The sequence below is a fragment of the Mchenga conophoros genome, linkage group LG12 (genome assembly GCF_057382185.1).
Source record: "Mchenga conophoros isolate Kocher_MC1m ecotype Shallow Benthic linkage group LG12, M_conophoros_male_GT1.1, whole genome shotgun sequence".
In the NCBI taxonomy this organism is placed as follows: Eukaryota; Metazoa; Chordata; class Actinopteri; order Cichliformes; family Cichlidae; genus Mchenga; species Mchenga conophoros.
In genome coordinates, this window is record NC_140537.1 from 29,671,695 (window position 1) to 29,695,997 (window position 24,303).

General features: G+C 40.3%; 1 protein-coding gene across 1 annotated transcript in view; it reads left to right on the forward strand.

The window, feature by feature from the left end:
* Positions 1-5,159: 5,159 nt before the first annotated feature.
* Positions 5,160-24,303, forward strand: part of LOC146562890 (transmembrane protein 132C) — a 279,573-nt gene continuing 260,429 nt past the window's right edge. Inside the window, exon 1 of the mRNA XM_085295129.1 lies at positions 5,160-6,051. Coding sequence (XP_085151255.1) covers positions 5,970-6,051 — 82 coding nt within the window. The 5' untranslated portion in view covers positions 5,160-5,969. The remainder of the gene's footprint in view (positions 6,052-24,303) is intronic.

Below are 24,303 nucleotides of genomic sequence, written 5' to 3' on the forward strand. Positions count from 1 at the left end.
AGTGACATTTGTAATACTAGATGCGATGCTAGCTGCTACCCTTACATACTTGGTTATACATGATGGATAATATTTGATTTTATCCTTTTGGAGGAAAAGAAGTTGATCAGCTCATGTTCAGAACAGAAGATAGAATAAAAGTTAATTGTTCTGTACTGTTTGTGTAGATTGGTTTTTTGAACCACTAGAAAGGATTCTGGATTACCACCGAGCCCAGCCTAATGAGATTCTGGATGATTGTGAAATGGTGTGGCCAGCAATCGGATTATGGGAAGTCTCTGTAAACCTGAATCAAACCATTTTTTGGATTTTGGATAAACCTGTGCACTGTTAGTCCTACCTGGGTAGTAGACAGGTAGAGACTGCACACTGACAATTTCTTTTCAAATACTGCTGTTTGGGTCTCAACGAACAATACATTACAATTCAGAGTGGGATTTTCTTATTTCAAGACAAGACGTCATGGTGAAAGGCAAATGTCCTGTGTATAGCCTCAGTATTTGCATGTGGGTGGGAATGTAGGTCCACAAGTTGGCAGTGGAAGAGTTAAATATCTATTTTGAGAGAAGCTGTTAGTGTAGCATATTCATGCTATTGATTCCGATATTAGTAGCATATCTGCAATATTATAGATAACAACCATGACTAAGAAAGACACTGACCCCACCGGTGCTAAGTGGCTGATGGAGATTGACAAGAAAAACTTCCTTTTAAAAAGAAGAAACATCTGGCAGAATCGGGCTCAGGGAGGGGCAGCCATCTGCCACGAAAATTTGGGGGTGATGGGAGGAAGACAAGACAAAAGACACAGTATGAGAAAAGAGTCAGAAATTATTAATAACTAGTGATTAAATACAAAGAATAAACAGAGAGAGTGAAAAGAGGTAAGGGAAGAAGAAATAGTGCATCATGGTAAGCGCCCAGCAGCCTGTCAAGTGCTGGGGTGATATGGCACTATGAAATCTTAAGATAAGATGGGAGCTGGTTATTTAAGGTCTTGTATATGAAGTGAATATTTTAAATTTGATTCTGGATAAAACAGAGAGTCACAGATGATGACTCGGTGCTAAGACAGAAACTGATTTCACTCTTTGCCCAAAAAGTGATTTTAAATTGTAGTACTGGATTAATTCTCTAGGCTCTGAATAAATAAAATTGAATTGAATTAAATTTAATGGACTGAACTTTGATTTTGCACCTTCAGATCTAACAATAATCTTTAGTTGATATATACTGTATTGCTAGGTTTTCACTTGTCTGTTTCCACATGCAGATGAAGTTGAGTGCCATCCTATGCTTAATCCACGGTGTTTAATATGATGTAGGTAGGCTGACCCTTTGCACAGCCGAATGGCTTCAGCTTTTCTGGGAAGGCTTTCCACATGGCTTATATGTTTATTGGAATTCTTAACTGAATTCTTAACAAGTGCACCAGGAGTGCATTGTTAGGTTAGACGCCAATGTTGGACGAGAAGTCCTGGCTCCCACAATCCCAGCTCTAATTCATCCCAAAGGTGTTCTTTCAAATTGAGGTCGGGACTCTGTCCAGGCTAGTCAAGTTTTTCCAAACCAAACTCTTTCATCCATGTATTTATGGACCTTGCTTTGTGTACTGCTGAATAGTAACTTTGAAACAGGAAAGGACCATCTAAATTGTTCCCACAAAGTTTGGAACACTACATTTTACAAAATGTCTTGGTATACTGAAGCATTAAAAGTTCCTTTAACTGGAACTAAGAGGTCAAGCCCAGCACCTAAAAGACAACCCCACACCATAACCAAATGCTTGGTGCACTTTCTCAGCCATGGAAACCATAATAAGACCATATGAAATTCGGAGGTCTGTAACGTTGACTCTGCAGAAAATTGGTGACCTCTCTTATTATACAGCTCAGCATCTGCTGACCCCGCTCTATTTGGGTCAGTGTCAACTATCACTTTGTGCCTGTAATGACTGCTGTTATTACAGTCACTTTCATTTTGTTTTGATATCACTAACAGTGGACTTTGGAATATTTAGTAGTGAGGAAAGTTAATTGGATTCTGGGCACAGGTAGCATCCTATCACCGTACCAAGATGAAATTCACTGCGCTCCTGAGAGTGGCCTGTTCTTTCAAAAGTATTTGTAGAAGCAGTCTGTTTGTCTAGGTATTGATTTTATATATGTATGGCCAGGAAGTGATTGGAACACAATGCAATGTGCAATCAATTATTTGGATGGGTAAGTGAACACTTTTGGCAATATATTGTATGTATTGTAAATCCATTGAATGGAAAAAAGTGTTTAGGATTAAATGTGGGATTTCTATAATCCAGAAATTTGACTGAGAGATACCTCACTAAAAAAGTATGCTAATTTTGAATTTTGTCCAGGATTCACAAGAGTTGCGACAGCAGCATGTTTTCTACCATAGTCCATTTTACCACTGTATTGCAGATACTCTTATTTTAATGAAACTGTAATAGTGAGCAAACCAATTGCTGTACTTTTGAAAGCAAAACCTTTCCAGTGCTTGAAACAAAATTTAATCTGCTCAACAGTACATTGCCTCTTTGGCTCTCTTTTGTTTCATAATGCAACCAAATGTTTCTAATGGCTGAAGGGCCTTGGCATCTGAACTCTGTTGCTGTAATATGTGTAGAATTTGGGCTGACTTTGTCTTGTTGAAATAAGCAAACCTTGTCACAATAAAGGCAATGAACCTTGTTCACTACGGCATCCTGCCGTACTTCCATTTTTGTATATGAGATAACTCATTTACCTAACCCAACAGTATAAGAGGAGGAAGCCAGGAAAGGCATACCCTTTAAAGTGTTTCCTCAGGACACCAGTTTAGAAAAACTGTTTTAAAAATACTGGTTTAATTTGCTAAGCATTCAGTCCACGATTTCCAACAATAATTTCAAATTTGAGTTAAGTCAAAACTAGTATTGCCAAAACACGATTATTTTAATAATATGATAACTTTATTTTTGAGCTATGTCTCTTTTATGGTGGAGCACTTCTCTGTGATCTTCCATTTTATATACATGGAAAGCGGTTGGGAGATGAGCAGCGAAACCCCCAGCACAAAAAAGATCTACCATCAACAGCAAAAGAAACATGATAAAAAGGAAGAGTTAGAGATGAGGTGGGTTGCAAAGTGGCTTGCAGATGGAGAGAAACAGTAGGTAAGGCTAAAGCTGCTTAGTACAGTGCTACCTAACAACCTGAAGACAACAGTCATTAGTACTCATATACTGTACTGGCCATGATAAAATGTTTGGAATTTTACACGGAGAAATGGAGTTGCATTGTTTTACTATAGTACCACATTTTTGCAATCAGCTGTTGAATTATAGTTAGTTAGTAATTACCCTTAATAATTACAGTGCAGTCTTGGTGATGAATGCCTTCCTTTTAGTGAATATTTCCTTCCGTTCCTAGATTTTATTTGTAATAGTGACAACTGAAATGAAGGAGAAAAGAAAAGTATTTATTTGCTCTCAAATTACCCAGTGTGGCTGTGTTTTTTAATCAGAACACACTAAGATGATCTATCTTTTGTTATTTCTACAGGATGATTTTTTTAGACAGATTTTTTGTCACATCTGAATTTATTAATCAGTATCAAATTTACTTTCTACAACCAGTGGGGGCCTCACTGGTATCCAGACATTAATATTGTAAAAAATATTACTTGTTTCTACCATATGCTTACTGAACTAATTATTTGCTTTAGCTGTAGCCCCAAGATGCATAGTTTAGCTGAAAAAAAAAAACATAACTTGACACTATAACAATAATTTAAAATGCACTGATTCAGTTCTGCACTATAATGTAGCTGGGTTGGCAGTTGCTTGAATGCTGTGGATGTTACTGCCTTGTGACTGAGAGGCCAGAAAAATGTGTTTGGTTAAAGTGAGGGAGCAAGGAAAAGGACAAGTGGAGAAACAGCATGTCGGATCAATGAAGCACACATGGGTAAGCACTGTGAAAGGAACAGACAGAAGTGACAGAGCGATATTTTACATCAGCAGCAGGGCTTCTTCAGTGATAATCACATGTAGGCCCACTGCTAATTAAAGACAGGTTAATGATGAATGGACAGCGGGGTCTGCCACTTGGACTTTCTTCTTTAAATGCGACACTAGGGGGGGCTGTCGCTCCTCCTTAGCGTATTGCCGTGTCGCTGGACAGACAAGCAGATAGACAGGCAGAGAGGCAGTAAGGCTCACGTAGGACTATCTCCGTCTCCGGAAATCCTCCCATCCTCTCCCTGACTGATTTGCAATTCAATAAGTCACAATGTCATCTCTTTAGCTTTTACACGTTTAGCTGACAAAGGGAACCAGGGATGCTGCCATATGAAATATCATCTCGGACTCAAAGAAGAGCCTAATGTTCTTTCTCTTCTCACTTGTTCATCCCTCTGTCACACACACACACACACACACACACACACACACACACACACACACACACACACACACACACACAGTGATCCTATCAATATAAAGTGAATGAGTTTTATCACAAGGTGCTTGATGGATCACATTCAGCAGTTGTGCAAGCTGCCAGTTAAAGTGGTTGGTGCGCGCGTGCGTGCGTATAGGTGGGTGCTCGTGCGAAGTTGTCTTCTATCGATTACGGAGAGAACAGGTGTAGCGTGTGTCTTTGTATGAATAATGCAGGGAGAGACTTTGTGCACGCAATTCGCTGAGACCAATACACACAAACAACGCGGAGAAATAGGCCTCTTCTTATAGGACATATTCATATTGTAAACTTTTTTTTCTTAATCTCGTTAACATCAGAAGCTCCATTATTCTTGGATATATCCTTAACCTGTTTCCTCCGCACTGATGTGTTATTGTAGATCACCTGCAGCTAATTTTCCCGTGTTTTCATTATTATTGTAAGAGCAGCAAAATCTATCCTCTTAAAGAGTTCCTGTTGTTGCAGTGTGGGTATTTGTTTCTTTACCACAATGACCCAGTATTAAGAAAGTAAGGAAAAAACATATTAATGCATCTTATAAAACAATTCGGAAAAAAAAAAAGAAAAAATCTAAATAAAGTTCTATACACTCGATTGGTTACTTTACTGTCATTCAAATCTCTAAATCCCGCCCTTATCCCTCACCCTCCTCTGCCCCAGTCGCTGTTAGCCCCCCTTCTCCTCCTCTTCCTCCTCCTACCTCTGCCGGCTGGTGGAAGCTTCAGACCTCCTCTTCTGTCCTCTCCTCACTCCATCCCACGGACGAGTGTACACAGACTCTTAAGTTGAACCCAGACGCGCACACACAAGACAACACTTACAGCAAGAGGAAGATAGTCGGAGGAAAGGTAGAGAGGGAAAAGAAAGGAGAGTGACGGAGCTGCTGCCGAGCGAGCAAAATTTGGATTTTAATTTATTAAGCGAGCCCTAAATGACAGAGTTGTCTTTGCTTTTTACTGTTTCAAAGTCCACTGTGAAGTGCACTTTTTTTTCGGGACTTCGTGTGACCCTCTGGTAATTTTTTAAAAACTTTGCAAGAAAGAAAACTGCGACAAAGGCAAAGAGAACAGCGCTTTAACCGTCAGCTTTAACCGTCCCGTATGGATAAATAAGGCAGAGAAGCGCACTGGTGGAAAAAAGCTCACTACGGGGAATTTCATTCATTCATCGGTTCTGGCTTGAAGGAGAGAGAGTTTTTTAGGGGGAGGCGGATTAAAAAAGAAGCCAGCTTGCACCGGAATTGCCCATTGGGGGGTTCCTCTTTATTACTGACTGAAGAAGGATTTATAGTTTACTCCAAATCTCATCTGCTCGGTGTCTTAGGTCAAGCACAGCGGGAGCGCAGTTTGGTGAAAATGAGATTGATGGCACCAATGCGATAGTAATCTTTCTGTGGGAACAAAAGGAGAAAGAAATATAGAAATTAAAACATTGCCCTTTGAATCCTTATTGCGAACAGTCGTGGGGGTTTTTTTATCGACTGGAGGGATGGAGACGATCGGGAGAAAGGGAGGCGCGCCGTTGGGGTGTCGCCTCTGGAAGACGCTGCTTCTTCTTCTGCTGTGGAAAGGTACGAAATGGAAGTGCGAACAAAAACTTGTTGCCAGCTTTACTTACTGTTATTTCATTGTTCTGGACTGGAAAACGGAATTTCCCGCTCGCTATTATTTATCTAGATATTTCATTTGTGGTGTCATCTTAGAAATGCGACATTATAGGCAAAACTGATAACTTTTGTAGTACTTACAACAAAGGCATACATTATAATTGTATTTATATGAACTCTTTTTGTTAAAATGTTTCCTAGGGCGAGTAGATACCCCGAAGACGGTTAGAAATTGAACTATAACAGTGAGGTGAAGAGAAACCAAACACAAAACTTAGTTACCCAGCTTGCTATCCTGCAAGGAAACAATGTTAATAATAACTTAAGTGTCTTAGAAGTGTCACACTGGACCAAGTTAAAGTAATTCACACCATTTTTGCTTTTTTACTGAGATGGTAACCAACGACAGGGGGTTATACCAACATCACGATACTTGCCTAGAAATTCCCAGAAAAGGCAATTTCTCGTCTCCTAAATAACAACCGAATAGCCAGTATTCACCTTGACGCCTCATGTATCCCCTCATGTGTGTAGAATAATAAGTAATTGAGTCCAAGCTCAAATGACAGATGCATTCTAACTGGTGCCACCTGAGACACGCGAACCCTGGCTAGTTGCTGACTTGCTCATGTGCCAGTTTGAGTTCTCTGAGAGGAAAGACCTGAGTGTTTCCTGGACAAAACTATACTTGCTTTTCTATAGTGGGGGGCGGGATCAGCACTGACTGTTTGCAAACAGTTTCTGCTGCACACTTGTTTGAAAAAAGAAAAAAAGATCTAAAGGATTTTTAATGACACGACGTCCCTCAAACGGAAAGAAAATCAACCCTTTTTCTTCTTTTAAAATGTACTCGAGTGTCGACGAACAGAGAAAACGACTAGTAATTGCCTTACTCGCCTATGTTAATTGAAGTTAAAAGAAGCTATAATAAGATTCTGTCTTTGTCGGGAATTGGACACATTAAGAAACAAGAGAGCGGTTAATATCTCCATTATCCAGTTAAGTGAATAACTGACTTATTTGCAGAACTTAAAAGCCCCTTTTTATAAATCTGACCTGACTCGTAAAAACCACGACACTCCAGTTTAACTGGTCTTATAAGATCAACTGAATCCACATCGGGGGGTTCTTATTCACAGCGCCCGAAGTGCGCAAAGGATTTTCACTCTCGTGCTCAAGAGCACTTGTAAAATAGAGCTGAGATATTATTAATTTAGCTCAGGTAACACCACCTGACTCAGAGGAGGGAAAAAAGCAAGAAGCACAATCGGAACGAGGCTTTAGAATATTTTGCATTTAAAGCGTGGGCGCGATTTTACGCCTCCGTTTTAAAGACAAATGACAAATCATCGGCATTAGTATCACGTTTCCTATGAGTGTCTTCTGTGTTTGTGCGCGCGGTCGTATCTGTGTGTTTTAATCAGCTCCGATCACTCACGGCTCACTTAGCAGTTAACAGTGACTGCGTTGTGCGCTCCCGAGCACGGTGGTCGTTGTGCTCGCGGCGCAAGGCGCACGGACTGGAGATGGCTAGAAGGGTCGACGCGCCGGAAAACAGCTGTGTCCCGCAAAACGGCTGAGTAACCAAACACTGAAATTATCTAAAATATTTCTCCCCTCTTCTCCTGTAACATTCTCACTTCTTCTCTTAGTGGAATGAAACGCAAAATAGTGTAGGGACATGGACGGTCTGTGACTTTTGTCTGTACACATTGCTCTTTGACAGCTTTTCTGGTTTGGATGGTCGTCAGTATTGCTCCCCCCTCTCTCCCTTTCTCTCTCACTCTCTCTGTACAGGTTAAGGTCCGCTGCAGCTCGGCTGTGGTTAAACAGTTTTCATTGGGCACATGGGGAAATCTGGCTCTAATCGTGTAATAATAACACACCTAAGGCTGTTTAAAAAGCAAAAGATTAACCTTGCCTTCACTCTATCTCTTTCTGCCAGTGCATTCTGCCGTTTCAGTACACAGTCAAAGTGGTTCCTTGGTGCAAGTGTTCCCTGTTCATTTGTTGCTACATTGGCTGTGTCAGCCTATGCTCGCATTTACAGTAGGTGTATGTCTGTGCCCTCCATTAGTCACATAGGCCCTCAGTCATCTGCATTTGTGTGTATGCCGCTGTCTGTCATACAGTAGCTGCGATCTGTAATACTTCACAATTTTCCACCTCCTCACTTCAGTCCCAGAATTAACAACTTTGAAAGACATTTTGTTCAGATGTGAGATAGTTTTCTGTTTTGTTCTAAGTATTACATGTCACATCACCTCCTAATTAGGGATATTTATTGTACCCCGATCTTCCAATATATCACCGTTTGTGTCACCCTTATGACTGGCATTTCTATTTTCATGTCACTCAGTTTCACTGTAATTACATCATTGTGGTATTTCATCATCCAGGTCATCTCTAGGATGACATTGTAGGCTTGTTCAAACACCAAGGATCTGACAAGTGCCAGTTCAGAGGCAAACAGTTTGTTCTGGAAGATTCAGAGGCTGAAAAGTCACTGGGGGTAATGTCTCAGGTCTGTAATCTTAGCAGGAGGTCATGGGTGGGTGGTTTAGAAGCCGTACACCCTCTCATGCAGTGAGATATGGCTGATATTTTCTTTTTTGGTACTTAGTTTGAAAGTTTTTAAAAAAATTTAGCTGCAAAAGCGACTGATGCAGTTTCACTGAATTAGTTTATGGTTTGTCGTAACCGTTTGTCGTAAAACTGAAACAGCTATGACAGATGAGCTGAGAAAAAAAATCCACTTCCAGTACCACTTTCCTATGAAATAACAGAAATTACTCTTCCTATGCACCGTTCATGAGTTTGGGATGTCAAATCAAAAACTCCTTTAAAAAAAATCCTTATAATTTGGTTTTGTCGTCTATTCCTTACTGACTGATATTTGTACTAAAATAAGTTTACTGCAGATGTAATGTATCATACAAATGCACAATTATTATTACACCGAGTTTGTAACAGCCCCACACCAATAAAAATAAAAAGAATTTAATAAATATAAATATTTTAGTTGGTCTTTTTGAAACTCTTCAATATCAGTATATGCATAGGCCCTGGGTTATACTCTTGATGCGTATTGAAGGAATATGCTTGTTTCCAATTGCCAGACTGGGGCCATTTAAAAAGTGTAAATCAGGAAATCTCATCAGTCTCGCTCCACAGTTTCACAGACATTAATGACAGCGAACTGCTCCTTTCCAGCACTAGTCGCTGGAATAGCTATGTGGCAGATTGTACTTTATTTGTCAAAGATGGGAGGGGTGGGGGGGGGGGGGTGCACTGTTCAGTATATATATGTGTGTGTACATGTGTGTGTTTTGCCCAGTGTGTTTCACCCCATGTGCTTGAGCGTGTTTCGCGCTACACCGTTAACCTGTAGCAGAGTGTCAGCACTACGCACCATTACTCATGGAATACGGAGCATCAATAATTACTGACATAAAATCACTGACACATACACATACCTACATGCACAAACACATTTGTTTTACTATCCCTATGGGAACTCTAATTCCCCAGCATTCCCTACTGCCTTAATTCTAACCCCAACCTAACCACAAGCTAAACTACACCTTAAACCATTGAAACAGAATGGACCAGTCTGTCACAGAAGACACCAACACTGAGGTCCCCATAGTGACTCAGAGTCTGCATGGTTTGGTGTGCAGTCAGTGTAAAGACCTCACTTGCATATAAAAAAACAGTCACGGGACTTCTCACCTTGGCCTTTCTATATGCCGCCTTCACTCCCTGGGTTCTTTGTGTCTCATTGTTGGTTTCATTCACCGACTGAATCATTCAGGCACGCACTCGCATCACTCTTTGCTGTGCACACAGAGCCACTGTCACGCATATACAGCACATTCAAACACACCCGCACACAGAGGCTGCTTATTCTGTGAAAAACAAGCAACAGAGAAGATTGTAAATCAGAGAAGGGGCATTTCAGAGATAGGAAATGTGAACTTCTAACATTTACTCATGAAAGCAAAAGGGGATATGTGGAAGGGAAAGAAAGCGTGAGATGTGAGTGCTACTTCTAAACGCCACATTGTTAGAAAATCATGCCACTTCAGTTTGAGCCTTTTTCACTTTGCCTCTCTGTCATACACATATGCACATGCTCATATAGCCTTTTTGTCGTGGTGAAAGTGAGAGGGTAGAGCACACAGAGAGAGAGAGAGAGAGAGAGCACAGAGAAGGTCACACAGACACTGAAAAACAAAAAAAAGGGGTGTATTCGATGGAGTGGACACGAGACACTCTCCACTGACTGCCTCCTTTTTCTCAGCATTCATGAGTTTAACTTTGTTTTTTTGGAGGTGTCTTGCATGCTACAGATTTACTGAATCACTACAGGGCTGCTGGTGTCGTTCACTTGCCTGTCATTCGGAAAGTACAGAATCAGTCAATATAACAACGCATAGGATTTAATATATATATATTTTTTGCACTAGCAGAAAAGATTGTAGGGCTGAACATTAATCAAATGCCAGTTTGTGAAGCTGCTGAAACTTCAGACATACCGGGTGAAGATTTTATTAATTCACTGTTTTGTTCCTTGAGTTGTCAGCAAAGACGTGTCACTAATATCTACATTTTATTTTCACCTTCTATTAGTTGTGAATATTTCTTACAATATATTGGGCCAACAATATTCAGCACCACACAAAAAATAGACAGACTTCTGCCAGCTGGCAGGTTCAAGTGTTATTCGTCTTGTCATGTTTCCAGCATGAAACAAAAGCGAAAAGCTTAAGAATATTTGAATACTTGATGCCCTTTAAGCTTATTTTTCTTTTCCTTTTTGAACCTGATTTTATCACCATTCATTAATATTTTGTTAATTATCCAAAGCCTAGAATGTTACTGAAGTGTGTAGGTTTGTTTTGTTTTCCTGTTTTCATCTTTATGCCTTTCACAAAAATCTTTCATTTGTTGGAGTTCGAGAGCATCATCTCTCTTCAGCGAAGAAAGTGACAGACAGGGAGATAGGATCTTACCTTGTGAGTGTATTCACCTTTTGTGTCACTTCATTCTGTATCAGCAAATCTCACCAAGAAGGATGCAAAGGGTATAGATATTTACACCTATCACTTACACGCACATGGCCACACACAATAAGACGCACATTGTTTTTACGTTAGGCTTCTTGGTTACAGTATCTGTCTACCTGTCCGGTTCTCTTGAACTTCAAATTTGGGAGAACTGTTTAATAGGACCAGAAGAACAGACTGATTTCTCAGAGATACAAGTGGTCAAAGGGTTTGAGAACACAATATATGAAGAATAATGTGAAAAAACATCACAAAACATTTTTATATCCAAAAAGGAGTCATTAGAGTTTCTCTCTACTGTACACAGATCCAACAGAATGTCTTATTACAAATAGAGTATCGCTGCCAAGATCAGCACTAGAAAATACCTTAAATACAATTTCTTCCTCAGTGTAACTCAAAGCACTGTCACGGCCGAGGCCGCCTCAAAAGGGAAAGGACTCAAATGCTGGGCGCCGAAAAGCACGTAAGTAGTTTCAGTGACAACGTTTATTTCCTCAGTAAGTGTTCACAATCAGGAAACTGGAATGTGAGTTTAACAAGTGCTAAATGCCACAATTAAACCAAAGGGGTTTTAAGTAAGCAATCTGGTCGTTGGTCAGTGGAAACAACAGTTCCGGGGATTGGGCTGGAGGGAGAGTCAAACTGGGTCCGGGGCAAGGGTCAGAGTCACTGTAAATAGAGTACAGACGTTCAGATATGGTTCGGGAGAAATACGGGCAAGCTAGTCGTTCTGAATTTTCCTTAGTACTGCGTACTTGCTGTGGGTGGTCTGTAGTGGCATGAAGGGGTAAGTGGTCCGAAATACCTGGCGTTGAGGCAGGGAGGCAGGCAGGTGAGTCGGGTGAACAGCCCGTGGGACTGTCAGGAGGTCCAGCGTCCGGATCGGAGCTCTTCGGCGGAGATTTGTGTCTGGCAACTTGGTGCGTGGCTATGAAAGAAAACACATGATGAGACAAGGTAGTTTTCAAGAAGTGTGCGAAATCACAGTGGTGGCCTGCACTAACTAGGGTTAGCTGAGAATCTGGCGAAGAGAGGTTGAGTGCGCTGGCCTTATGAGTCCCCAGCTGCATTACCCACAGGTGCGAGCAATCAGCAGAACACAGAGGCCCCTCCCAGGGGTGGAGATGCCGGCTCGGAGGGAGACACACTAGCACACACCCGGACCATGACAAGCATCATCTCTCTTCACATTAATATTTGTGTACTGTATGTGTCAGAGATGTCATACTTTGGTAGGTTGCAGAGAGAACAATGAAATTACTAAGACTAATTAGTGTCATAGCTTAGAAGGAAATTCTTAGAGCATGTTATTTCAGTTCTTTGAATCAATGTACATTTATAATTAAATTTACAGCCTCTTAGTTTGTAGTTTCATGCATTAATGTTAGAAAGAGTATAGTGCAATCTCGTTGCTAGTATATGTATCTTTTTTGTAGCTTGTCTATTTTAATGTGAATGATAGGTAAATTCATGTAATGCCAGAGATTTGCTGATTGTATTTCACAAAACCCTTGCTTCAAACCTGCTTGAATTCACTCAAGATCAGTGCTTTCAGTTCAACTTTGGGAGACAGACACACACTCTGCTTTTAAGATTATGCTTGAGAATGTTGTTTTTGATAAAGTGTATAGTTAGAGAGGAATTGTGTGACTCTGGAACATCCTTTTGTTATGCCTCTGTTGGATAAGGCTGGCGGGGAACACCATGATGCACTGAACTTGTTCTTACTTTTACTTCCTTTTTTAAAATCCTCATGTAATTATATACCACCACTGCATGTTAACTTTCATTTACTCTCTTCCACAGTGTGTGTTGTGTTTTCTCCTCTTTACTCTAATCCCCCAACTAATTGTGGCACATGGCTGTCCCTCCCTGACCCTGGTTCTACTGGAGGTTTCTGCTTGTTAAAAGGGAGTTTGTCCTTTCCATTGTAGCCAAGTGTTTGCTCATAGAGGATATTCAGATCGTTGGGTTTTACATTGTTGGTTTTTTTTCTGTAATATTGCATTATCTCTGTCCGACAATAAAACATCAACTGGAGGTGGTTGTTGTTGTGAATTAGTGCTGTATAAATAAAGTTGAGGCTTACATTCATTAAGGTCCTATAATTAAAAAATGGTTGAAACAAAGTGTTATGGCCCTGGGCCTCGGAGGGAGTGAGACCGCCCTTTTCCCTCCAAGCAAGTCCAAGAGTGCCAGGACTCTCCGACGACTGGCTAGCGGGAGACTTGTGCCAGCCCCTGTCCATGCAGATGGCACTGTCTCAACCCACATAGGCGATTGGCTGCCTGGGAATCCTGTGAACGTGCTCACCTGCCACTACAAAAGACTGGAAATCCTTCACTCGGGGCGGCTGCTTTGGAGACTGTGCAGCTTGCCCTTTCTGCTTCCCTCTGTGAACCGTGCTTGCTCAGCTCTGTTCATAGTGGTGAACTTTTCTTCTTTATGCATCTATTTCTGTTTTATCAACAGCAAAACAACTAATGCAGGTGTTCCACCTGTTTTCCCTATACGTAAATGATACTGCTAGTATGTGACGGCACGTCAAGTCACTCTTGGCCTCAGTGTGGCTGTTTGAATCAGCTAAAATACATTTAGCTTCCGATGTGGCTGGGAAACACTTCATCAAAAGTAGTTCTTTTCTAGCGTAACCAGTCAGTGTGATGACTCATACAAAACAGCAGACCATTTCAAAGGAAACACTGATGGAAATAGCTGTGTGGGAAATGAAAAGAGAGTGAGAAGTTAAAATCCTTTGCACAACTTACTGATTGTCCCCTCAGAAAGTTGAAAAAAAAGGAAAGATCAGAACCAGACCTCTTAAATCTGGCTTCTGAGATGTGTCTGTGTGTGTGTGTATACATTTAGAAGGTAAACGCTGAAAGTAATACTGCTAAATTGAACTGGAGAAGGAATAAAAATTTAGGATTTGTTTAATGAAAACACATTACGTGTTTTTTTTTCTACTGATTTTTTGTACTGATAGAATACAGATCATCACCCATTCACCAAATCTTGAGGACTTATGTAATTGATTTTATTTGGCACAAATTTTAAGCATCCGCTCTGTAAATTCAGCTCTGGACTTTGTATCGTCATTGGTAAATTCTGCTCTGTTTACATTTTTGCTATTAATAGAATCCACTCCAACACTTATTGAAAGTCAGTTAATGAGCCTAAGTAGTTTTGAATAGTCCAACTTCCTCTGCAGAGGCCAGTGTGTGCTTGGTGAGCCTGCATTTCTGTGTATGCTCTGTGACCATGAGACGGCATGGGTTTCAAAGGCCTGTCGAGAGGTTTAAGGGTCTTGCTAATGAGCAAGTCATTTTCTCTCAGATTAGCATGAATAGCTGGACTAATTTTGTGTGTGCATTCCTGCGTGCATGTCTGTTTGTGTGTATGTGTGCGACAACTAGTGTAGGTCTGGAAGTCATGTCTTGGGGTTTAAGGTTGAACTAATCAGCAACACATTTCCCCCTGCATTAGCTTCACTTGGCTGATTAGCTGCACACTCTGAGTGTGAAAATGTGCACATAAGAGAAGCTGGCTGATCATTATCCCCATGACACAATGACTCAGAGCAATCTAACAATGGATTAACATTAGCTCTCATTTCTCTCATTGAATTTTGATTGAATGTAATTTATTGGTATGTGCTGTATGCGTGTTTGGGGCTTTGAAGGAAATTAAGTGCTAAAGTATGATAAATACGAGCAGCCGAACAGGTAGCCTTTCATTTCTCCGTGACGCTGACTGCAGCTCGTAGAATACAATCACGATATGAAAAATTGGGTATGTCTTGAAGTACACTGGCATTCTAGGTTCTTTTAACTGCAATGATTCAGATGTGTGGCGTGCAGAGTTTGTCCTGTGTGTGTGTGCTTCTTTGTAAAAATCTACTCCACAAATGCGCCTAAGAAGTGTAGCTAATGCTAGCTGATCACTGCTTAATAATTAAATGAAAACATGACTTGATTTAGTTGCTTGCTTTGACATAATCCCTATATTAGTAACATAAATAGCAGGATGTCTGATCGCTGCTAAAGATAACATAAACTTCAGTGGGCTGATACCGAGGGAGCTCCTCCAGAGAGGTTTCTCACTGAGATATCATTGCAGATCATCCATTGGTTGTTTAAGCGGGAGGGGGTTGCGGTTGCTGTGGTTGCCACATTTTGAGCCATTGCTCCGAAGTAAAGTTTTTCAACCCTTGGGAGTGCTCTAATGGCCTTCGTCTGTTGCCTGTCTTGCCTGTTAAAAAGCTGGCTGTCTAACTGTTGTGAAAGTGTAACAGAAAAAAGTTTTAACCAATGCTAGAATTCCTTGGTTCCCTCGTAAAGCACCCCCAAAGTGTGACGTAGATTGGATTGCTGAGATCTCATGAAAAGAAAAGGTAGAGAAACACAAAGAGACAGATTACATTATAAATCATGTGCCATCAGAGCCTTTGCTTTACCGTTTGCAATACCGTCTCTGTGAGTTCTCTGGGAGCATTTGCAAACGGTAAATGACATTGCAAGTCAATAATCTGGATTGCTTATCAGTTTATTTTACTGCATGTTTTTGAATGAAGCATTGTTTAAGTAATTAACAGGCTGGATTTGATAGACATTTTATTGACTATGTTATAATGTTTACTAATTTCAAATTTCATACTGTGTTAAAAGCTCCTTCATGCTACTACTTTAGAAGGCAAACTGAAATGAAAAAGTGTTGAAATTAACACCTTAACTGTGTTTTTTATGTTTGCATTCCTTCTATGTTTCTGTTTTCAATCAGAAAGCTGTATGTAGTTTTTCTTTGCAGCACTTTTGCAGCACCGTGCCACTACTAAAACAACATTTACCTTAGGGAGCAATAACGTTTTTCTAGAAATAACTTTTTTCATAAGGCAGGCAAGAAGCAGTACAATAATTTTTGTTTTTCTCTTTTACTTTCCTTCCAACATCCAGTCTGTAAATCCATCATTCTTTCGTAGTCTCCTCTCAGTTTGTCAGATTTCTGCTTCGCCTCTGCAGTCCCCTGCTGTATTACTTATTCTAGTGATTGATTTCCTATCGCTTTTTCCTTCACTGAAGTGGTAGTATTTAGCTGGTGGTCTGTTACAGGCCCGAGTCTTTTGATGGCTAATCGTTTATTTATGTTCTTTCATCACAGCATTAATTTTCTGACAAACATCTGAGGAGCAATAATAGGAGTTTAATGGGGCAATACTTACATGAGGGGAAGAGACAAATTTCCCTGACTTCCTTGCTCTTTTTCATCTTTGCATTCTGTTTCTTCACAGGCTTTAAAGTGCAATTTTTGCTCATTTAAACATTTCCATAAGGTCATCAATCACTCTAACATTTTATCTTTTGGTTTCTTTCTATCTTTTGCTGCAGCCGTCTTAGATTTCTCCTGCCTTTGTCACATTCATCTTTTTTACTTACTCTCTTCCACTGCATTTTCCGTCATTACTGTTCTCTATTTCTTATCTTTCTCACTCCATCACATCATCTTTTGCTTCTGAGTTTTAGACATCATCTCGCCTTTTCTGCACCTTTTTGTCCCACCTTCTTTTTCACACTTTTGCACTTTTTTTTCTCGCGCTGTCTCCTGTCAATATTTTCCCTAGTGTCACCCTTTTTTTCTCCTGTTCCCTTTCTCCCTCCCTCTCCAGTTCTATATCTCCCTTTTTGAGTACCTCTTAACCAGTCCTTTGAGAGTGTGTGAGCTGCTCGGCCTAAATGATTTTCTATTACCGCCGCTTGTTAACAGTGCTCTATTTGATAAAGCTAATGAAATTGAAAACTTTCATCCAAGCCAAATTGATTTTGAACCTGAAACTGCATGTGGTGGGGAAAAAAAAACCCTAGAAAGTGAGAAAGCAAGTGCATTGTGCTAGTGGAGCATGACAATCACTTTAGAGAGGGCACAGAAATCAATTAGCCTGTCTGTTGTTTTACTCTTGTCCTTGGGGAGACTAAAAGACCAAAAAGCGCCATCTTCAGCTGTGTGTTTGTGTATGAAACCAAGAACAGTGCTGCAGGTTTGACAGAGATTGAGAGAGTGTGTTGTTTTGTGCTTAAAGGGGTAATTCAATGAGCTTAAACATATGAACTGGGCTAATACGTTTGGATTCCATTTTACTCTTTAGGCTCCACATCCAGACAGTCGACCAAGAGGTGACTGGTAATCCAAAGTATTCTAAACAGCAGTGATTTGAAGTTGCAATTTTAATTAAAGGCATGAAAATTATAGTTGTGAAACCGTGATTAGATGGATCATATCCATTAGCTGGTGTTTAGCTCAATTCATCTAGGATATAGAGCACCAGTTGGCAACAACATCCTCGTAATCCTTAAATGTTTGGAGACTGTGTGAATGTTCAACACCTGAATCAGCTACATCATAGTCACTGACAGATGAACTAAATAACATTAATCATCTTGTTAAATGCATAGCAATGTTCTTCATGAAAACCTGGTGATTCACAGACATGTTATTTGACATGTATCACCAGCCCTCGTTGTTGCAAACCAAGCTCCCTCCAGTGGCAACAGCAGTCTTCGACAGTATCAGTTTCCCACATTAGGATAATGTTCCATTAAAAAATCTTTAATAATAGAACAAAGAGACGAAGACTTTCACTTCCAAACTCTCCAGATCTCACTTGAAAAAATTGCCAAAAAAAGGACAGCATAACCCCCTAAACCCCAAATCGTTTGCTGAACACATCCCAGTTCTAGAAACCACAAGAGATCCCTGGAAACCCAGTGTCCACACCCCAATGGGACAGAGTTGTTTTGACCTTTTAATGGGAATCCACTAAATAGATGTTTTTGAAAGTTATGTCTGATAGGTACATTGTCCTCCTGTGCCTATCCAGTCTCTCTTCCTGCATGACTGTGAATTGTTCCTTTACATCCTCCACATAAAATGGTAAATAGCACTTTATGCGGAATGGCAAATGCCATAAGGCTGCCTCACCAGCTCGTGGGCCTGTAGCTGGCATGTCAACGGCTGTCTCAGCTGTATCGGGTGGGGAAATGTGCTCGTTAAACTGATAGATAACAGACTTACTTGAAATGTCTCTCTATAATTAGTTGTTCACCACAGTTGAAAGTGTTCTTCTTACCAAATTTTCACACCAGGGGACTAATCAAGGAGATTCAAGGTTGTCACTAATCAAGGACAATCAAATTTGTATTCTTTTGTTATAAAGAATTTCCCCTTTTACTGTAGGTCATCATCGGAGCTAAAAAGAGCATGAGGCACAAAGTGAGTAAAATATAAAATTAGACATTCAAATGAAATGTCAATGTAAGTGATTATGTGCGTGCTTGTCTGTTTGTGCTGATAGCTTTTGGACAGCTCCTTACAGCCTGTGTGTGATTGCACAAACATTTTTTAATAAGTTTGTGTTCACAGGTGTTTATTTCTTTATTTGTTATTGTACGTAGAGTTAGAATGTGTGGCTCAGGGCGGCTGCAAACACTTGATGGGATTAGCTACAGTCTGAGAAAAAGGGAGGGAGAGAGAAGTAAAGGGGGACATTAAAAGGCCGGGCCAGGCCACGATCTGGGCGCTGTGAAAAAATAGGACGCAGAGATGAAGAGAGTGAGTGAGAGAGAAATGAAAAGAGGATGAAAATCTAGCAGTGTGAAATAAGAGTTTTAGGGGGGAAGAGAGTAAGATTGGAGTTAGATGAGGTGAGAAGAACAGAAAAGCAGTAAATAAGTGGAGAAAGAAGGAGGATTGTAAGTTGAAGTTGAAATAACAAACAAATTATGGGTCACAGAAAAGGGGGAAAACAGATGGAGCAGAGGTTAAAGAAACAAGGAGATGAACATACCTGGAAAACAAAGGGATAGAAGATGTGTTTGTTGAAGAAAAAGCTGTGGTTTGAGTGCGAGGGACAGCAAGATATTTAATATTTCATTCAGTGTTTCTCTTAGCCTGTAGGCCAGCTTTACTGTGGAGATTTTCACTATTTACAAAACTCCCAGTGGCTTCAGGACTCCATCTGCATAATGTTTAACATGATCAACTCGGCTGCACTCTGCCTGTCAAAGAGAGACGTTGTAAGGACTTTGGGCATCAATCCCTAAGGCCTACTAAGAGGCTAGGGAGAGGGATTCAGAGATGGAGTAGTGGCAAGACTACACAGAGTAATTGAATAAAAAAGCTCATAAAGTAAAAGTTACCCAAATGAGACTCCAGCTTTGTATTTCGTATGTACCTGTTCTTTTTAGAACATTAGCTGAACTCTGTCTTAATTTAACAATTTCTTACTGAAGTAAAAGATTACAGTTACTTGTGCATTAGCTATGATTGACAGAGCAGCCTACATGCTAATCAAGATGCAAACAAATGGCAGTGGTTTTGCTAAAAAATTGCTGCATGAAAATTACTTAGACCAGAACACTGACATCTCAGTGAGATTTGGCATCAGGCTGCGCTTAAGAAATGAACAATTAAAGCCGCATCTGTTGAAGATCACAGTGACAGCTTAGTGATTACAGACAGTGACTCACTAAAAGAGACTATACTTAGTGAATACTACACAGTCCTAGAAAATGTCTTGTTCAGGCTTTCTGGAGAGAATTATAAACCACCAATCTGACCTTTTTTATTTTCCTATTGTTTCAACCTCACATGAATTTCAGTTTCCTCGTTGTTTTAAATTCCTTATGTTGTTAAAGTTCTGAAATTTCTTTCTACTGCTTGTTGCTTGTTAAACTTTTAACTTTAATACGGGTTTTTCTGCCAGTCTTTTAGCATTCAGCCTTTTCTATTTGTTTGGATAAATTATGCACTGGACTTTAAGAAAGTGACAGTGACTAAATTAAAGGGAGAACTTCAATGTCCACCCTTTTTCTCTTCAGGCTTGCGTTAATTAACAACAGGTTTTCATAGTACTGATAAAAATTAAGTCTGGGTAGCATTATTTTTCCTTCTAAGTGTATTTAATCTTGTAAGTTAGTGGTGTACATAACTAATTTTCAGGCATTGTGGTCGAATTTTCAGGCATAAATGAGATAATGAGATAATATAAAGGAGACGCAATAAATAATTTTTTATGTAACTGTCTTGCTCAGTCATTTCTGTAGTTGGACTTGCTTTTTTGTGTGTATTCTAATATAGGGGTACAATTATAGAAAGTGTCAACAGGCACAATTTTCTTTGAATTCTTCATGAAACGATGGGTTGGAATGCCACTCTGGCCCCTCTCCCTGAAACACAGTTGAGTTTGAGCAAAATCATTTAATACATTTCTATTGAGGGCTATCCAAAGTAATTGTTACCAGCTTTGATTTCTTTTCAATTTTTTTTTTTTACCTAAATGGATGCCATTCGAAATGTCTGATCATTCATTCTCTACTCTACTGGTGGGCTTTATGTCTTCTTTCTTTATTTGGAAATAACAGTGTGGCTTTTGGTTGTTTGGCTGTTAGGAGTTTCTTTAATATATTCAAAGGCCTTGTTGACCTTGTGGGAGCTTCTCTCTCTGTGTGTGTATGTGTGTGTCTATTGTTTGCTCTTTTAAAAGCATGGATTACCTTATTTGAATCCCAAGTCCCCATAGACAGTGTGTGAGTGGTTTTACCCTGAGTAAACTTCCTGTGTGTAAAGGAAATGTCTTCAATACATTGACCAGCTCTTTGGTCTCTTGACTACTGAGCAAATATATGTGTGGATGTGTGCGCAGCATGTTTGGAAGGAAGTTGTGTGTTTGTGAGTGTGTTTGCTTTTCAAAGCTGTGTGTATGTGTGTCGGTGTCTCTTTTAAACCAACATTGCTGTGTGCTTAGTGGGAGTCTTTTCAGGACTTTCAGACTCCACTATTTGCTCAAGAGGGAGGAAGCGATTAGCACTGCCCGTTAACAAACCTCTTAACGAACCCCACTAATGAAACCTGAGGGCAGCTCTGGGACAGCCTCGGCATACCACCGTAATTAGACTGGCAAATAAGAGCTCGTTATGCAAACGAGTTAAAGTTAATCTGCATATCTTTACCTGAGACACTTGTGTTACACTGACAAATGTTTACCCAAAGGCACTGAGGAGAAAAAGAAGAGGGAGGGAAGAGTGGTGGGAGAAAAGGTGAGAGGATACGGAGGTCACAGGGATTACATAACAAACACGTTCAATGTACAATCGAGGATATGTTGGGGGAAGCCATTTTGGAAAACAGTGGGGGAATTGTTAAGGAGTGAACGGCAGCTTGGGAGAGGGCAGAAGTTAGGAGAAAATAAATAAGTCTGTTTTCTATACTGCCAATTTATTGCTATCTCAAGTAATGAACTGTTTATACAAAGATCGCTTGTGGTTAATAGCTTACTCAAATTCCCAAAAGAGTAGTTGTGTGGTTCTAGGTGACCAAATAATAAATGGCCGAACAACTTTACATAAATTTCACACATTATGCAGCACTGTATTACATAAGCTTGGACTGAAACTTAGTTCAGACTCCATCCTGTCCTGTATTGGGTTGATCTATGTTGTGCTTTGAGGCATGCAGGACTTGTTGTGATTGGTTCTTGGCTGAAGTGCGCATTGTCCTGGCAGCGGTCTCTGGGGTTGATGGGTTTGACCTCTGCATGGCAGCAGGGTTCCTGATGGATCACTCGCTAAAGCCAATGCACACAAGACTGCTGTGGATTAGACACACTGTATAATGTTCCATGAGTGTGGCCATCTGCTTCTGTGTATGGAAGTTAACTGAGAGTGTGTTCATGTCATCTGATACAAGATATATTTGAGGCCGTTTTTGTGAAATAGTTTAGTCTGTTCCAACAGGTATAAACAGTGACGACCATGGTGCGTGAGATAGTATGGTTGGTGCGAATTTCTGCCCATTTGTGTGTATGTGTGTGTACTTGTGCATTTGCTCATTAGTGCAGTGGTTCAGAGGCGATTACTTATCGTCATGTTGCCCAGCCTGCTGAGTTGTGGCACAGTCAGCAGCCATCTTTATTCCTCTCTCTCTCTCTCTCTCTCTCTCTCTCTCTCTCTCTCTCTCTCTCTCTCTCTCTCTCTCTCTCTCTCTCTCTCTCTCTCTCTCTCTCACACACACACACCAAGCTACAGGACTTGTAGAAGTTATTACATGTCCCCCTGTGCTTTGTACCCACAAAAACACAGTCACATGAACGCACCTTTATACCTTATCTTAAACCCCTTATGCCTTAACACAAACACACTGGCATGAACACACTGCCCATTGCACACAAAGCACACACTCCCTCCAACCAGCAGACACAGATACACGCGTTCTCTGGCTCTCTCTTCCTCTCCTCTACCCCTGACTTTGTCCTTCTGACCTTGGGCGAACGTTGCCAGTGGCTGCTGCTGAGATTTCTGCATAGGGGGTTGGAGGGCGGATGGAGAAAGGCTTGGCCAGGGATCACACAACTTTCATCCCTCTATCCATCCGTTCGTGTGGCTGATGAATGGGAGAAAAGTTTTCCCCCCTCTGTTGACAGATGGCTGTGGAGTTTTTGGGGACTCATGAGGAGTTCATTTATAATGAAGCTCCTCTTTGGATTCCAGCCCCATCAACAACATCATTTATTTTCAAATTGTGCGTAAATGCAGTTTTCAAATAGTGACTGTGACTGATTGCATACAAAGCAATTGTCGGTGTTCCAATTTTTACTACAGTGCTGCTGAACTCCTACTGTGTTTAAGCACTGTCCAAAAGACGATTCAACTTTTCTCACTTTTTAGCTTTGTTGCTGCAGTGAATAATCTGGTAACTAGATAGTCATTAGTGGACAGTAATCAGAGAAGTGGAGGGTAATGGCAAATATAAAAACAATATTCGCAAAGGCTGCACATTACAAAAGGCAAAACCACTTGCCATATGTTTGTTATATGCCATATAAGTAATGCTGTTATTAGGTATATGGCATTTGTTGTTTACATGTTTACATTACTTTCAGATGAAAATGGTTTAAAATACCAGTAGGGAGAAGTTACACAGTTTACACAATATTTGAAATTTGTGGTTTGGGGAAAAACCTTTTAAATACCTGCTCAGTGAAACATTAGGCCATATTTAGCCAAGTAAAGCTAAGTCGTTCTCATTCTGATGGTATCTCAAGTACTACAGTCTGTCTCATTTAAATTCACTGCCTACTTTATAGCACAAATATGCACAGATAGGATATGTAAATCTTCACAAAATAACGTGTTTTTAAACTTAAGTTAGTATTTTGGTGCTTAAAAGCAAACAGCAAATGGAAAAAATGAATAAAAAATTTACACAAAAGAAGTGAAAAAAGCAGAACACAGTGAAATGTCCAGAGCTCTCAAAAATGGACAAGAGCTGCTGTCTCCTAAAATAAAATCAAATAAAAATAAGAAATAATTTATGCCAGTTACCCTCCTCTCATCTTATGCAGAGTTTACCTCTCTTTCAAGCACAAATATTAACTGTTGACATCTAATATTGCCATGGCCAACGTGCCAAGCCACAGAGGACACCGTGTGCTTGTGTCCAATGCCAGCAGAGTGCAAGAGAACGGCAGGGATGAAAACACGTTGGATAAGAAAGAACATGTATCACTTTTTATTATTTTATCATTTATTCTTTGTTTGAAACCCTTACTGACCTGTTGAATCTGTTACAATATGAAGAAGGGCCAGCTGCTGACAGTCTCTGTGAGACATTGTTTTCCACTAATAAGGAAATATTAGTAGAAACCAACAACCCCCAGCTGACAGCCAACATTTTTGAATGACTCTTAGATGGCACGAACTGCAGAATCTGTGTCAAGATAGTTTGTTTTATTTTATTCTGGGAAAGTTTAAGCCAGTGTACTCCTATTGCCGGTCACAAGCCTGGATAAATAGAGAGTGTTGTTTCAGGAAGGGCATGTGTAAAATCTTGGCCGAATATAAACACGCTGATTATAAAGAAAGTAATTTCCATACTGGATCGGTCAGGTCCCGGGTTAACAATGGCCGCTTCCAGTGCTGTTGGCTAACAGTGTGCTGTTGGAAACTGTGATAGTGTTGGCCGAAGATAAAGGAAAAGGGGAAGGCATGTTAGAAGGTCAGGAGAGGGAGCGAAAGGCAGGAGTTTGGGGGGTGAGAGTAGGAACTTAAATCTAGGGATTCTGACTGGTAAAGGGAGAAAACTAGCTGATATGGGC